Source organism: Delphinus delphis, chromosome 3 (assembly GCF_949987515.2).
Source record: "Delphinus delphis chromosome 3, mDelDel1.2, whole genome shotgun sequence".
Lineage (NCBI taxonomy): Eukaryota > Metazoa > Chordata > Mammalia > Artiodactyla > Delphinidae > Delphinus > Delphinus delphis.
In genome coordinates this window covers 21,517,642-21,531,669 of record NC_082685.1, presented here as the reverse complement: position 1 = coordinate 21,531,669, position 14,028 = coordinate 21,517,642, and the positions used below count along the sequence as shown (strand labels likewise).

The 14,028-nt window shown below is 37.1% G+C and overlaps 1 protein-coding gene across 1 annotated transcript in view; it reads left to right on the top strand.

Moving 5' to 3' along the window:
* FAF2 (Fas associated factor family member 2) overlaps positions 1-14,028 on the top strand; it is a 57,091-nt gene that overhangs the window by 22,491 nt on the left and 20,572 nt on the right. Inside the window, exon 2 of the mRNA XM_060008345.1 lies at positions 10,752-10,820. Coding sequence (XP_059864328.1) covers positions 10,752-10,820 — 69 coding nt within the window. The remainder of the gene's footprint in view (positions 1-10,751; positions 10,821-14,028) is intronic.

Here is a 14,028-nt window from a genome sequence, read left to right as displayed (position 1 = left end):
GTGAACAATTGTATGCCAAAAAATTAGATAACCTAGATGAGATAGACAAATTCCTAGAAATACAAAACCTACCAAGACTAAATCACAAAGAAATAGAAAATCTGAATAGACCTATAACCAGTAAGGAGATTGAATCCATAATCAAAAATCTCCCAACAAAGAAATGCCTTGAACCTGATGGCTTCACTGGTGAATTCTACCAAACAAATTTAAAGAACTAATTCCAGTCCTTCTCCAACTTTTTTAAAACACTGAAAAGGAGGGAACACTTTCTAACTCATTCTTTGAAGCCAGCATTACCGCCATACCCAGATGCCGCTAAAAAACTACAGACCAATATCCCTTATAAACATTAATGCAAAAATCCTTGACCAAATACTAGCAAACTGAATTCAGCAGCATATTAAAAGGATTATACACCATAACCAAGTGGGATTTATCTCTGGAATGCCAAGAATGCTTCAACATATGAAATTCTATCCGTGTAATATTCCACATTAAATAATGAAGGGAAAAAATCCACATGGTCATCTTAGTTGATGTACAGATGTCTTCCTTGTCCACATGAACTAAGTACAGTTTCATTATAACATTCTCATTTTTAATGTTTCCTTCATGTTTCTTAAAAATAATAAATTGAGCATTCTATACTTAATCTTTACAACCCAGTGGGTTAATTAGTATTTTAATTTCCATTTTACCAATAAGGAAACAACCTTGTGACTTCCCTGGTGGCGCAATGGTTAAGAATCCGCCTGCCAATGCAGGGGACACGGGTTCAATCCCTGGTCCAGGAAGATCCCACATGCCACGGAGCAACTAAGCCCATGCACCACAACTACTGAGCCCACGCTCTAGAGCCCGCGAGCCACAACTACTGAGCCTGCGTGTCACAACTGCTGAAGCCCACGCACCTAGAGCCCATGCTCCTCAACAAGAATAGCCACTGCAATGAGAAGCCCGCGCACCACAATGAAGAGTAGCCCCTGCTTGCCGCAACTAGAGAAAGCCCCTGCACAGCGACAAAGACCCAACACAGCCAAAAATAAATTAAAAAAAAAAAAAAGAAACTGAACCTCAGAAAGATGCCTAAGTTCACCCAGCTAGTAGAATTAGAATGAAGGATTATTCAAGATTCTGGTGTCTTCTAAATTTCCAACAAAGCTCCACCACTTATTCCACCTACTCTTAATTGCTTGGATAAGACCTTCCTTTAGGTGAAGTTAAATTTTTTTTTTCTTTTTAACTAAAGGCAGGACTTTTCAAAGCCTTTAAAAGATGTATTGGGAATTTCCAGAAAGGGGATTTGATAAGCAGCATTTTCCAGTCTTATCTGACACCAAACTCAAAAGAACAAAACTTAATTGTTGACTCTGGGTATAAAGGTGAAAAATTTTATGTACATCTATGAGCTGTTTCTTAGCTACCAGTAGGTACAGTGATGATAGAAGAGACTGGGAATAAGAAGACTGGACAATTCTGCCACCCTCATGCTCTGTGACTTGGGAAAGCTTGTTCACTTTGCTAAGCCTCAGTTTCCTTTTATGCAAAATGAGGGGTTGAAATATTGTCCTCAATTTATCTTTACTCTTTAATGTGAAAATTGGAAAAATTCCAGATGTTTTATTCTCAGTTGAACGAAAATTTTGTTGAAATTTTCCAAATTGAGAATTTATTGAAAACTTCTTGTTTTCTAAGATGAATTAGTTAAATAATGGGAGACAGTATAGCATAGGAGACAACCTGGACTTTGGACATAGTTATTCTAGGTTTCAGTCTTGGCTCCACCACTTATCATTATTCTTAAACGAGGATATTCTTACACAAAGTATATAACCTCTTGAATCCTTGGGTTTCTCGGTGAAAATGAGGGCTTTATTACTTACATTGCCTATTACATAGTAATAGGTGCTTAGGAAATGGAAGCCGCTGGTATTTAATTTGGTAAATCAGTAATTAAATGTGAATAATAAAGATCTGAGTGTAAGAGCTTTAGTTACAGATTAGAGCCGAGGTGTGATCACTTCACTTCCTTAAAGGACTTCAAATTCCATTTCTCCTGCCACTACTAGTGAGAGCATACTGCTTATTGCATAAAGCAAAGCTATCTGTGTTGCAGGAAAGAGAGAACAAAGATCTCTGCTTTTTCCCAAGTTTCTCTCTGGGAATAACTGAAAACAAGTTAAAATATGCATCCTCAACAAGCTAGAGCCAACAAGCCAAGTGGAATTTAGAGAGTACTTAGATTTCAACTCAACCTCCTGCAGTGTTTGTTAGTATAATAAACAGATGAGGTGTGGAAAGAAACACTTCTTAGGAAAGCTCTCTAGTGATTACTGTAGAGTGATTAACTCTAGTTACCCAATCCCTATCCAAATAGTCGAATGAGACATCTGGTTACAACACTGTACGTCTGTTGTTTGTGGTACCTTCCTTGAGTTATACTTAAGCAAGAGATAGATCGAGGATCACAGTATTTCAGATGTAGGTTGCCAAGTGGTGTTGACATCCTACTGTCATCTAATTTGGGAGGAGGAAGTTAGACTAAGGTTGGAATAGGAGAAGGATATAGAATGGTTCACGCACATCCCTCCAATCTCCCCTATGCATTTTGCTAGTTAGAGATTGATTGGGGTTCTGGGTCTTTTTTGCCCTAAAGATAAGTACTTCCTTTCTCCTACTAATGCTGTCAGTCTGTTACATTTGTGTAAATTGATGTAACTAAATGTAATATTATGCTAAATCCTTGGGAGGGCAATTCATTGAAGAGGAGTTAGCTTTGAGAGCTTTGAGGGGAGGCGGAAGGGAGAGATCATCTTGGAACAAGGGATATTTCTCAGTGAGACAGACTTGGATGGGCCTGCCTGAATAGGGGATTTGTGGTACACACTGGTCCTGAAAGATTAGAGGGAGAAGGAGGTGCCAAAGTTAAACTTTCTACTCCTTGAAGCTGTTTTGTCCAGTACCATCTCAGATCACCTCAGATGTCAGTAGATCTGAATGTAAACCAGAGTTCTGAAGAGCAGGCCAGTTAGGTGGAATTACAGATTTAGCTAACCTTTATTGATCACTTACTGTGTACCTGAATTAGTGCGCGGTGTCTTCCACATAATTCTTTTTAAAGAGTCTTGATATTCTCAACTGATAATGGGTATGATGGCACTATCTCATGGGATTGTTGAGGAAACTGTATAGCTCCTTACACAAAGTAGGAATAAATGAGTGATAATGAAAAGAACAATGTTTAAAAACTAGAGAGAGATAAAGAAGTAAAAGTTGATCATTGGCGTGAGGGCAAGATGTTCATTTAAACATTTTCTACTGTATGCTAAGGCACTACACTAGGTCTAGGGGATATAGAGATAAATGGGTTCTCTTTGCAAAAGAAAGTTCCTATTAAAAGAATTACAGCCTGCTGAGTTCTAAAGAAATTAGTTTGGGAGGAGCTTGAAACCAATGACTGAGGTTATTAAATATAAAATTCCCTCAGCTTCTGTGTTTCATCTCTCTTCTGTAAGTACTTATAGCCAAACATGTTATTGCTGAGGAGAGAATTGGTAGCAAAGCTAATACAGTGTCTCCAGCCAAACCTGTAATATTCTTTCTTTTTGAACAAAGCTGGCATTGCAAAGCTTAATTGGCACCGAAATGACTATTGGCTTGACACATATTTAGTTTTTTATGGGACACATATTTAGTTTTTGACTCACGTTGAAACCAGCCCTATTTAATGTAAATTGGAATAGTCCTTTTAAAGTGCATTTTAGCAGTATGTATCAAGAACATAAAAATATGTATATTCCTCTCAGGGAAAACTGAGAATGTGGGGGGAAAAATGTATATTCCTTGGCCCATAATTTTAACTGGATCCTAAGGGGTAAAAGCCTAAATACAGAGAAACTTTATAAACAGAAATGTTCATCAAAGTGCTGTTTTAATAACAGAACATCAGAAGCAGTTGCAAAATCTATATGTAAATTGTTTTAGCCAATTAGAATATTATATAATCATTAAAATGGGTTATGGAGACTAATGCATAAAGGAGTACTTGGTATAATAAGTAAGAATGCTCAAATTTGTGCATATCCTGGAGAGAAGACTCTCATGGAGAAGAGAAAATTGAGAAATCTCCCCAAACCTTGACTGTATGCAGTGATGTGTGAAAGGTGGGGCTTGTTAGTGGAAAGAATGGGGTGGAAAGATTGGTTCCCAAGCCAGGAGAGAAAACACCAGAAGAGTCCTACGAAGATCAGAAAGCGAAGGTGAATGGATTTTTGTCAAGATGCTTACAGTCTAGAAAGGAGAAGCAAAGACCATTAATCAGTTCCCCCTGTATGTTTGTTTTTGTTTGTTTGTTTTTAAGTTTGGAAAGGAGATTGAATCAAAACTCTAAATCCTTTTCTTGGAATACAGGGAAGTGGTAGTGGTTGTGACCACAGGGAAACCTCTCCCTTCCTCATCTTTCTCTAGTATTTAAACTGTCTTAACCTAACTTATACTAGGTTTTTTAAAGTACAAAACTGAGAGAAAACCCAGGTAGCCAACCCATGTCTAGGTTATGAGTTGCATCTGTTTTCAGACAGTGAGTGCCAGATGAGTTCGGCATGTTTTTCATTTTTGGATCCTGTTGGCTAGCTTTGAGGTCAGGAAATCCATTCCCGCACGATGCATTTAGCATCATGATATAATGAATAAGAGTGCATTCATCTTTGGCGGTCTGTTTCCACTTTTCCTCCTAATTTTTTTGAACACTGTATCTTAATATTTCTCTTCTACTTCCACATATTATCCAATCTTCTTGGCTCTGTCTTTACAATATAACCTCAATCTATCCTCTTCTTTCCCTTTTCACTGCTACGATCCTATGCTAAACCAGCATTCTCTTTCCCTAGGATTCCTGTATAGTCTCCTTGCTGTTTCTTGCTCTCTGTCATGCCCTCTACAATTAATTCACAAAGCAGCCAGAATGACTGGCTACATATGGTCATGACACTCCTGCTGAACTTAGAAGTAAGGCTCTGGGTTAGTGATTCTCAACTCTGACTGTACATTAGACTCAGCTGGAAGCTCCTTCCCTTCCAGGAAAAAATTTACCTGTGCCTAGCCTGCATATTCAGAGAATCTGATTAAATTGCTTTTGTGGGGGGGGAGGTGTCTAGATAGCTGTAGATTCCCCTTGGATGCTTCTGATGTGCAAGCAGGGTTGAGAAACACAACCCTAGATGAACTTTCCCTACCCTGCCTACTTCTCAGACCTTATCTGCCAACTTGCCAAGCTTGTTCTGTCTCAGATGTGTCTCTCCCACCCCAGTTTTGTTTTGTTTTGTTTTGTTTTTCCACTTTTTTTTTTGGCTGTGTTGGGTCTTCGTTGCGCACAGGCTTTCTCTAGTTGGGGTGAGCGGGAGCTACTTTTCGTTGCGGTGCGCGGGCTTCTCATTGCAGTGGCTTCTCTTGTTATGGAGCATGGGCTCTAGGTGTGCAGGCTTCATTAGTTGTGGCACGTGGGCTCAGTAGTTGTGGCTCGCAGGCTCTAGAGCGCAGGTTCAGTAGTTGTGGTGCACAGGCTTAGTTGCTCCACAGCATGTGGGATCTTCCTGGACCAGGGCTCGAACCCATGGCCCCTGCATTGGCAAGCGGATTGTTAACCACTGTGCCACCAGGGAAGTGCTGTTTTTCCACTTTTTAAATAAACTTTTTATTTTAGAATAGATTTACAGAAAACTTTTAAAAATAGTATGCAGACTTCCCATATACCTTCACTCAGTGTTCCTTATTAACATCTTACATACTAGTTTGGTACATTTGTCACAATTAATGAACCAGTATTATTGCATTATTATTAACTAAAGTCCACACTTTATTCAGATTTCTTTAGTTTTTACCTAATGTCCTTTTTCTGTTCTGGGATCCCATCTTACATTTAGTGACTGTGCCTTCTTAGGCTCCTCTTGCCTGTGACAGTTTCTCAGACTTTTCCTGGTTTTTGATGACCTTGACAGTTTGAGGAGCACTGGTCATGTATTTTGTGGGTTGTCCCTCAATTGGGATTTTTGTGATGTTTTTCTCATGATGAGGCTGGAGTTTGGGGTTTGGGGAGGAAGACCACAGAGGTAAAGTGCCTTTTCATTACATTTTATCAAGGGTACATATTATCAACAGGATTTATCGCTATTGATGTTGACCTTGATCATCTTGCTCAGGTGGTGTTTGTCAGGTTTCTCCACTATGAAGTTAATCTTTTTTCCTCCTTTTCCGTACTGTACTCTTTGGAAGGAAGTCACTATGCACAGCCCATACATACCTAAGGAGTGAAGAGTTATGTTCCACCTCCTAGAAGGCAAAGTATCTACATAGTTATTTGGAATTCTGCACAGGATTTGTCTATTCTCCCCCATTTATTTATTTATTCAGTCATGTATTTCTGTTCATATGGACTCAAGGATGTTTATTTTGTATTTTGGATTATAACCTATTACTACTTTATTTTCTTGCTCAAATTGTACCAGCTTTGGCCATTGGGAGCTCTTTCAGTTGATTCCTGTATCACTTTGATATATTCCCATCATTATGGGGTTTTTTGAGCACTCCTTTACTTTCTGGAACTACAGGATTCTCCAGGCTCATCTTGTGTATTTTTTGCTCCAGTCCTAGAATTAGCCATTTCTCCAAGGAACCTGGTTCCTTTTATTGGAGAACAGTATTATAAACCAGAATCTGGGCATTATGTGTGCTTGCTATTGGGGTGTGTGTTGTTGCCTCTAGGCCCTCTCAGCTGATAGAGCAAAGACATACGTGTGTATACTAAGCTAACTAGTTCTATATGCAGCCATCTGTCTAAATTAAACTTAAAAATGAGTTGATTCAGGTGTTTCCAGCTCTCACCCACATGGATCATTCCAGCCTTCTCCCCTCGACTATCTGTAACTTCCCGCTTCAACAATGAGAAAACTGGCTCCCACTCTCTGTTTTATTGTTCAGAGTATAAGTATATGGATATAGTGCTTCAGAATGAACATATACAGTGAACCAACTCTGTCAGCTAGAGCACAGTGCTTGTGTGCAGTTCCTTTTGCCTTTAGTCTTACAGACTTCACTCATTTCCAGAGTTTTAGGTTAACACCTTTTCCTCCCACCCCATTCAGTGAGGTTGTTTCATATATTTTTAATACAATTAGATTATTTTGTCACAGTCTGTGTTCCATCCTGGGATCCTCTCACCTTCTAAATTATTTTTTAAATTTCTGTACATTAAGGTTCACTCTGCTGTAAAGTTCTGTGGGTTTTGACAAATGCATAGTGTCATGTATCCATTTGTCTCAGAGTTTTTGCATTTGTCCTTCTGCCTGGAATAGTCTTCCCACATATTTTCCCATGACTGGACCCTTATCTTTCATCAGGTCTCTCCTGAAATGTTATCTCCTTGGAGAGTCCTTCTTTGAGCACCGTATCCTGAGGAATCCCCAGCCTAAATTTTTGTTCATTTATTTTCTCTATGTGTGTGGTTTGTTTTGCTCAGTCTCTCTCTAGTAGGATACAAGCCTAATGAGTGCAGGGACTGTATTTGTATCCTGGATATCTAGAATACCAGATCAGTTAATATTTGTTGATATATGAATAGTCCTTTCCTAGCATATTGCTAGTGCATGTTTTTAATACTCATCAGTAGTGACTGAAAAGCAGGCTTATTCAAGTTGGGCTTCTAGTTTACCCTGATTCACTACTTATACAATAAAAGGGTTTTGCTTGCATTAGGTTAAGTATTTCAGTATACTGAAGATGTACAGTTACCCTGATTGTTCTCTCCTACAGTGTTCATAACCCCTTTTTTAAAAAGTTATTTTAATAAGTGACGTATAATCTCTGGTCCCACTTAGAATTGTACAGTACCATGGATTTCCTGGCCTGACTGTACATTAGAATCAACTGAGGAGTTTTCAAAAAACCCACTGATTCCTTGGCTCCATCCCTGACTTATTGATCTCCAGGAAGATTCTGCAAATATGTATTTTTAACAGCCAGCTTAGCATCTAGTTCTGACTAGATAGAGTTTAATTAAAACCCCAGGGTATTAATATACCATGAGTTTTGGTGACATTTTCTAGAGGATTTCACTTTAGTAGCTATGATTATTGAAGCTTATACTAAAAGGTCTTTTTAACTCGGACAGACTTTTTCTGCAGCCTTTTAAGCCCTTAACTGTGTGCTAGGTACTGGGGAGCATTATATAGAGATGAACCACAGACACTGCCGTTAAGGAGCATGTATCCTCTGATAAGGCAGTAGAATGAGTGTAAATAGTCATAATAACTGATAGAAAATAATAGGTTCATAAGAGAGGTAGAAAACATTTTTGGTAAAGACAGAGTAGTCATTCATACCCTGAGAAGAAGGTAAAAGTAAAGTCCCAATTCTTAAAGAGAATGTACAGAGAGGGAGTGGAACCCTGGACATCCCAGTTATCTGCAATGGGCTGTAAGGAAATCAAAAGTTAAAGGCGATCCTATTATAAGCCAGAAGGCAATAGCCAAACTGGTAAGAGGCCCGCAGGGGTCAGGAAAAAATCCACATTGTCAGAGCTGTCAAAGCCAGTGGTTCTTAATAGAGCTCTAGAGTTCTTAACAGAGCTTTCCAATTGCACTATTGAAAATTTTGTAGTATTTTAAACATAAAAATATATTAGCAGGGACTTCCCTGGTGTCACAGTGGTTAAGAATCCGCCTGCCAATGCAGAGGACACGGGTTCGAGCCCTGGTCCAGGAACATCCCATGTGCCATGGAGCAACTAAGCCCATGCACCACAAATACTGAACCTGCTCTCTAGACCCCACAAACCACAACTACTGAGCCCGTAAGCCACAACTACTGAAGCCTGCACACCTAGAGCCTGTGCTCCACAACAAGAGAAGCCACCACAATGAGAAGCCTACGCACCGCAACGAAGAGTAGCCCCCACTCGCCGCAACTAGAGAAAGCCGGCGCGCAGCAACAAAGAACCAACGCGGCCATAAATAAATAGTTCAGTTTAAAGAAAAAAGCAAATTTCTATACTACTTGTGTAATTAAAAAAAATAAACGACTGCATACCTAAAGAATGCAAAGTTCAGTTTTTGGTTTTCTTCTTCTAAGCTTTGGAAAGGATATCCAAATAGTCCAAATTAAATCCCTCACGTTGTACATAAAGGAAGCTAGAATTAAAACATGTTTGGTCACTGATCACAGGGCACAGAACCAAAGCGAGAATCTCAGGCTCCTGACTCACCAGTACATGTTATGACATTCTTAGCAGGTTGAGATCAATCTCTTTTTCCTGTTGCTTGCTGGTTATTAAGAGGAATTTCTTGAGGATAGAGACTGTATTGTATTCATCCCTATATCCCTGGACATAGTAAGTAATACACAGAATAGGAAATAAACAGTAGACATGTGTTGCATGAAAGGATGGATGGATGGGTTTGGCTTTTGTATTAGACCTTGAAGCAAGGCTAGAATTTAGCTCTGTGGAAATTCTGGTCATTAGGTGTACACGTAAGCTGTTAGATTTGTTGAGTATCGGACACCTAAAGGGAAATAGAAAATAATGTAGAAAGCTAGGTTGGGGCCACATTATAGAAACAATTGAATGCCAAGCTAAGGATTTTGGATTTTATTACCCAGTCAGCTGAAAACTTTTGAGCAGAGAAATAACACACACACAGGGGAGTGGGGAGACCAGGGGAGGTGGGGAAGAGTTAGAAAGAGGAGGAGAAATTAATTATTTTGACAATTCACTTGAGGTGTCATTAAAGCTTGATTGAAGATGCCGGCTCAGGGAATGGAAATGTGATTATAGATATAGAAAACAGTCAGAACTTGATTACTGATGAAGTATGTAGTTCAAGGGATAGAGTACTCAAAGATGAGGCTGAGGTTCCAGATGTCATATTTGCCTGTATATTTTGGAAGGTGGTGATGTCATTAACACATACAGTGGTTTTAAATGATGCATTTGTGGTACTGGTGCCACATCTACGTAGAAATGTTGAATAGGCTATTGGAAACGTGCTGCTAAACTTCAGAAAAGGTGACAGGTCCAGAAATTTATGAGTCATTTGAGTAGAAAGGGTCATTGAGGATTGCCAGGAAGAGGCAAAAGCCAAGGACACATCCTTAGGGAAATTTCTACATTTAGAGGGGATAGGAGAAGAGCCAGAGAAGGAAATTTGGTCATAGACAAAGTGAAACCTGAGAATAGTACAAGGAGAAGGGAGTAGGGAAAGTACATATTGGAGGGAAGCATCTGAATTACAGACTTCCTTTGATAAAAAGTTTTACACATTTTGAATTATAAGCTAATAGGTAAAATGATGTAAGTTAGTGAAAGGCATTACATTTGCAGAAAACCTGCATTTTTATATCAGTATGATAAACAATAGATGTTTAGCATTAAAGACTATTTTGCTGGGCGCAGAGGTTGAAGAAGTCTTTCATTTTTTAAACTTGAAATTGAGAGAATATTGATTTTGATCAAGTAGTCTTGAAAGCCTTGAAGTTTTAAAAGACAAGGAATTTTCATTTTTTTGTTGTTGTATGGGAGTAACATCTACAATAACTGACTGAATAAATTCTGAATAGTGACATTTTACCATACTTGAATATCTGCCTTCAAAACTTTATTTTCCCAGCGGTATTCATAAGTATTCTATTAGGAGTAAAAATATCCAATATGTACTGTTAGTTTTTCCCTAAGTAACTTTTTGTTTTTAATCTTTCAGGATCTGACTGGCATAGAATCTATGGATCAATGTCGCCATACCTTGGAACAGCATAACTGGAACATAGAGGTATAATAGGATTCATTGTGAGCTTACTTATATTTCTTTTTCCCTGGTCTGATAACAAATCTCAAAGACACGTGTTTTTTTTGTTTGTTTCTTTGTTTTTTTATGAATGTCTGAAAATTTTTGTGAAAGGTAACAAACTGTACCTTTTCTGCAAAGTCCCTCCTTTTGCAATCCATGTTAAGTTTTGAGATTTAGCCATTTTGGATACATTTTAGCTCGGTTCATTCATCCTATGTAGCAGGTCTCCTCTATGAGTATACCATTAAAAAACCCCACCGCCCTGTTAAGGCTTTTCCTTTCTCTACTGTCTTGCTATCACAAAGGAGCCTGCAGTCACCACGCAGGGCTGTCTGGACGCCTGCTTCTGGGTGGAATTGTCAGTGGATGGCAGGTGACACGTATTTTTTTTCACAGCAGGAATCTTCTCTCAATAGATGTTTTTCAAATTTACAGCTCTTTAGTCTTTAAAAATAAATTTGTGAGAAAGGTGAGTTTTATGATCAAAGTTTATAAAATCATAGAAAAGATTGTGACCAAATCTCTCAGTATAGTGTCCCTCTCTCTTTATTTTTTCTTAATTACTCTTCGAGAAAAATACTGGTTTTTAAATATTTGATTTGTAACCAGATACCATCATGTGAACCTTTTTCTTACATATTTTATAATTTATTCTTTTGGATTTTCTAGATAGTTGTGTCATCTGCAACTGCATGATTTTTTTTTTCAGTATATGGATCTTTCGGTTTTTTTGATATTGAATTGGCTAGAACTTCAGAGCAGTCTCAATTAATAATGGTAATAGCAGACATCTTGTCCTCACTATAATGCCTGTGATGTTTTATTATCAGGTATGTTTCTGGTTACGTTATTATTTTGAGATAGAACTACTAGAATGTAATAAGCTCCATGAGAGCAGAGTTCTTTTGGTTTTGTTAACTGCTGTATTCCCAGCATATAAATTTGATCCTAGTATGTCTTAGGCTCTCAAATATTTATTGACTCTTCTTCCATTCTTGGTATATTAATATATATCAAGAGTGGATGTTGAATTTAATCAAGCACCCTTTTGATATCTGTTGAAATTACTGTTTAATTATGGTATATTATTTGAATAGGGTGCTGGATTTCTGAAAATATACTCCTAAGTGATATTTAGTTATTCAGCACTATTTTTGAGCAATTAAATTCTAGGCTCTGGTACTATGCCAGCAAATAAGACGAAGTCCCTACTCTCATGGAGCTTAATTCTAGGTAATTTAACTTTGCAGTAAATGCTATGAATAAGATGAGTATAGAAAATAGAACAAAGAGGATCAGGAAAGTTATTTTAATAGGGTGGTCAAGTAAGGCCTTTCTGGGGAGGTTATATTTGAGCTGACACCTGAATGATGAAAAGGAATAACGAATGTGCACATTTAAGGGGAATGCGTTTTAGGCAGAGGGAATGATGTTGCTCTGTATGATACTCTGGTGTTGTCTCCTTGTTAGGCTTTGATTTCAAGCATATGCTGGCTTTATAAAATGACTGACTTGATAAAATGAGTTGAGAAGCCTAGATAGCATAGATTTTAAAGAAAGCACTTGAAAACTTATTTCTGCCTGTTCTTTATTGACTTCTTCATGGTTTCCCCATTATTCATAATCTATTTGTTGATAAGCTTTCTTAGAAGATGCTTTTTTCTTAGAGATTTCCAGGTTATTTAGCATAGGCTATACAAAGCAGCATATCATTTACTCTCTTCTGTGTCTGTTCTATTATCCTCTCTTCTCATTATTTTTATTATGCTTATTTTCCTTTTTTAAAAACAAGACTTGCTGGAGACTAGTTTATTTTATTTGTTTATAAAAAGCTCTTATATTTATCAGTTCCTTTTTTCTGTTTATTAAGCAAAATCTCTCTTTAATGTATTTTTTCATACTTTTGTAGGTTTATGTTCCTTTTTTTAGCATTATGATTTTTGCAGCTTTATTTGTACTCTTTCTTGCATTTAAGGCTGTGAATTTTCTTCTGAAACTGTATTTTAAAAGTTTTTCATTTTCTTCTTTGGCCCAAGAGTTATTTAGAAACATATTTGGAATTCCTAGTAGCTTGTTTTTTTTTGTTTATCCTTTTCATATTAATCTTTCATTTTATTTATATAATTTAATATTTATATATTAAGGTCCTTGTCATTTAATAACATTATAAAATATATATTTTTAAAAAATTAAATTCTTAAAATTTAGAGAAAAATATAGAGATAAAAGGAGCCACCATGTACCTACTATCCAGCTCCTGAAAGCAGGCATTTTGCAATACTTGTTTCAAATTTCTCTTAAACAAATATAGATAAAATTGAAGCCCCCATTGTCAGTTGCTTGCATGTCATCCTGTCTGCACCCCCTCCCTTTCTTTCCCTTCTTTCCTAGAAGTAACCACTATCGACAACAGTGGTTGTCAAGGAATGTGTTTTTTGTGGGATGAAGGTTTGGTGTCTGTATTCAATCAAGCTTATTAAATGTACAATTAAAATCTGCTGTTTCTTTTTTTTCTGGTTACTTAATAAGACTACTTGACATGATGAACTTGAATGTGGTTTTATAGATTTCTTTATTTTTCATTGGTAATATCTTTGTTTTTTCCTGATTACAAAACCAATACATGTCTACAAACAATTTAAGAGTTTATAAAGTTGAAAATTAAAGTTCTTAATAACCATACTTGAGATAACTACTTTTGATGTTTTAGTATATTATATGTCCTTCCAGACTTTCTTATATATACACCTCTGCTTAGTGTGCTGATAATATTAACTTTCCCAATGTTAATAACAAATATATCAAAGAGAATGCTTTTCTATATGCTGTGGGAAGACAGTACATGGTGCAAATAAAATGCATTAATAAATTCTGTGTTTATTTGGTGGGGGATATGTTCTAACTTTTATATAGTTTGACTATTTTATTTGATGCATGAAGACCCGTGGCCATTAGAACTTTCTTGTAATAACATATCCTTTGTTAATATCAGATGATGCTTTTTACTTTAAATTCTAATTTGGTTTATTACTATTGCTGCCCCTGCTTTATTTATTTATTGTTTTACAACTAATCTGGTATAATGTCAGCCATGCTTTAACATGAAATGACGTATAGAAATATTAAAAACTTGTTGCAAAAATACCCATGCACCCACACAGGAAAAGAATTCCAGTGTTAAGAAGAAAAT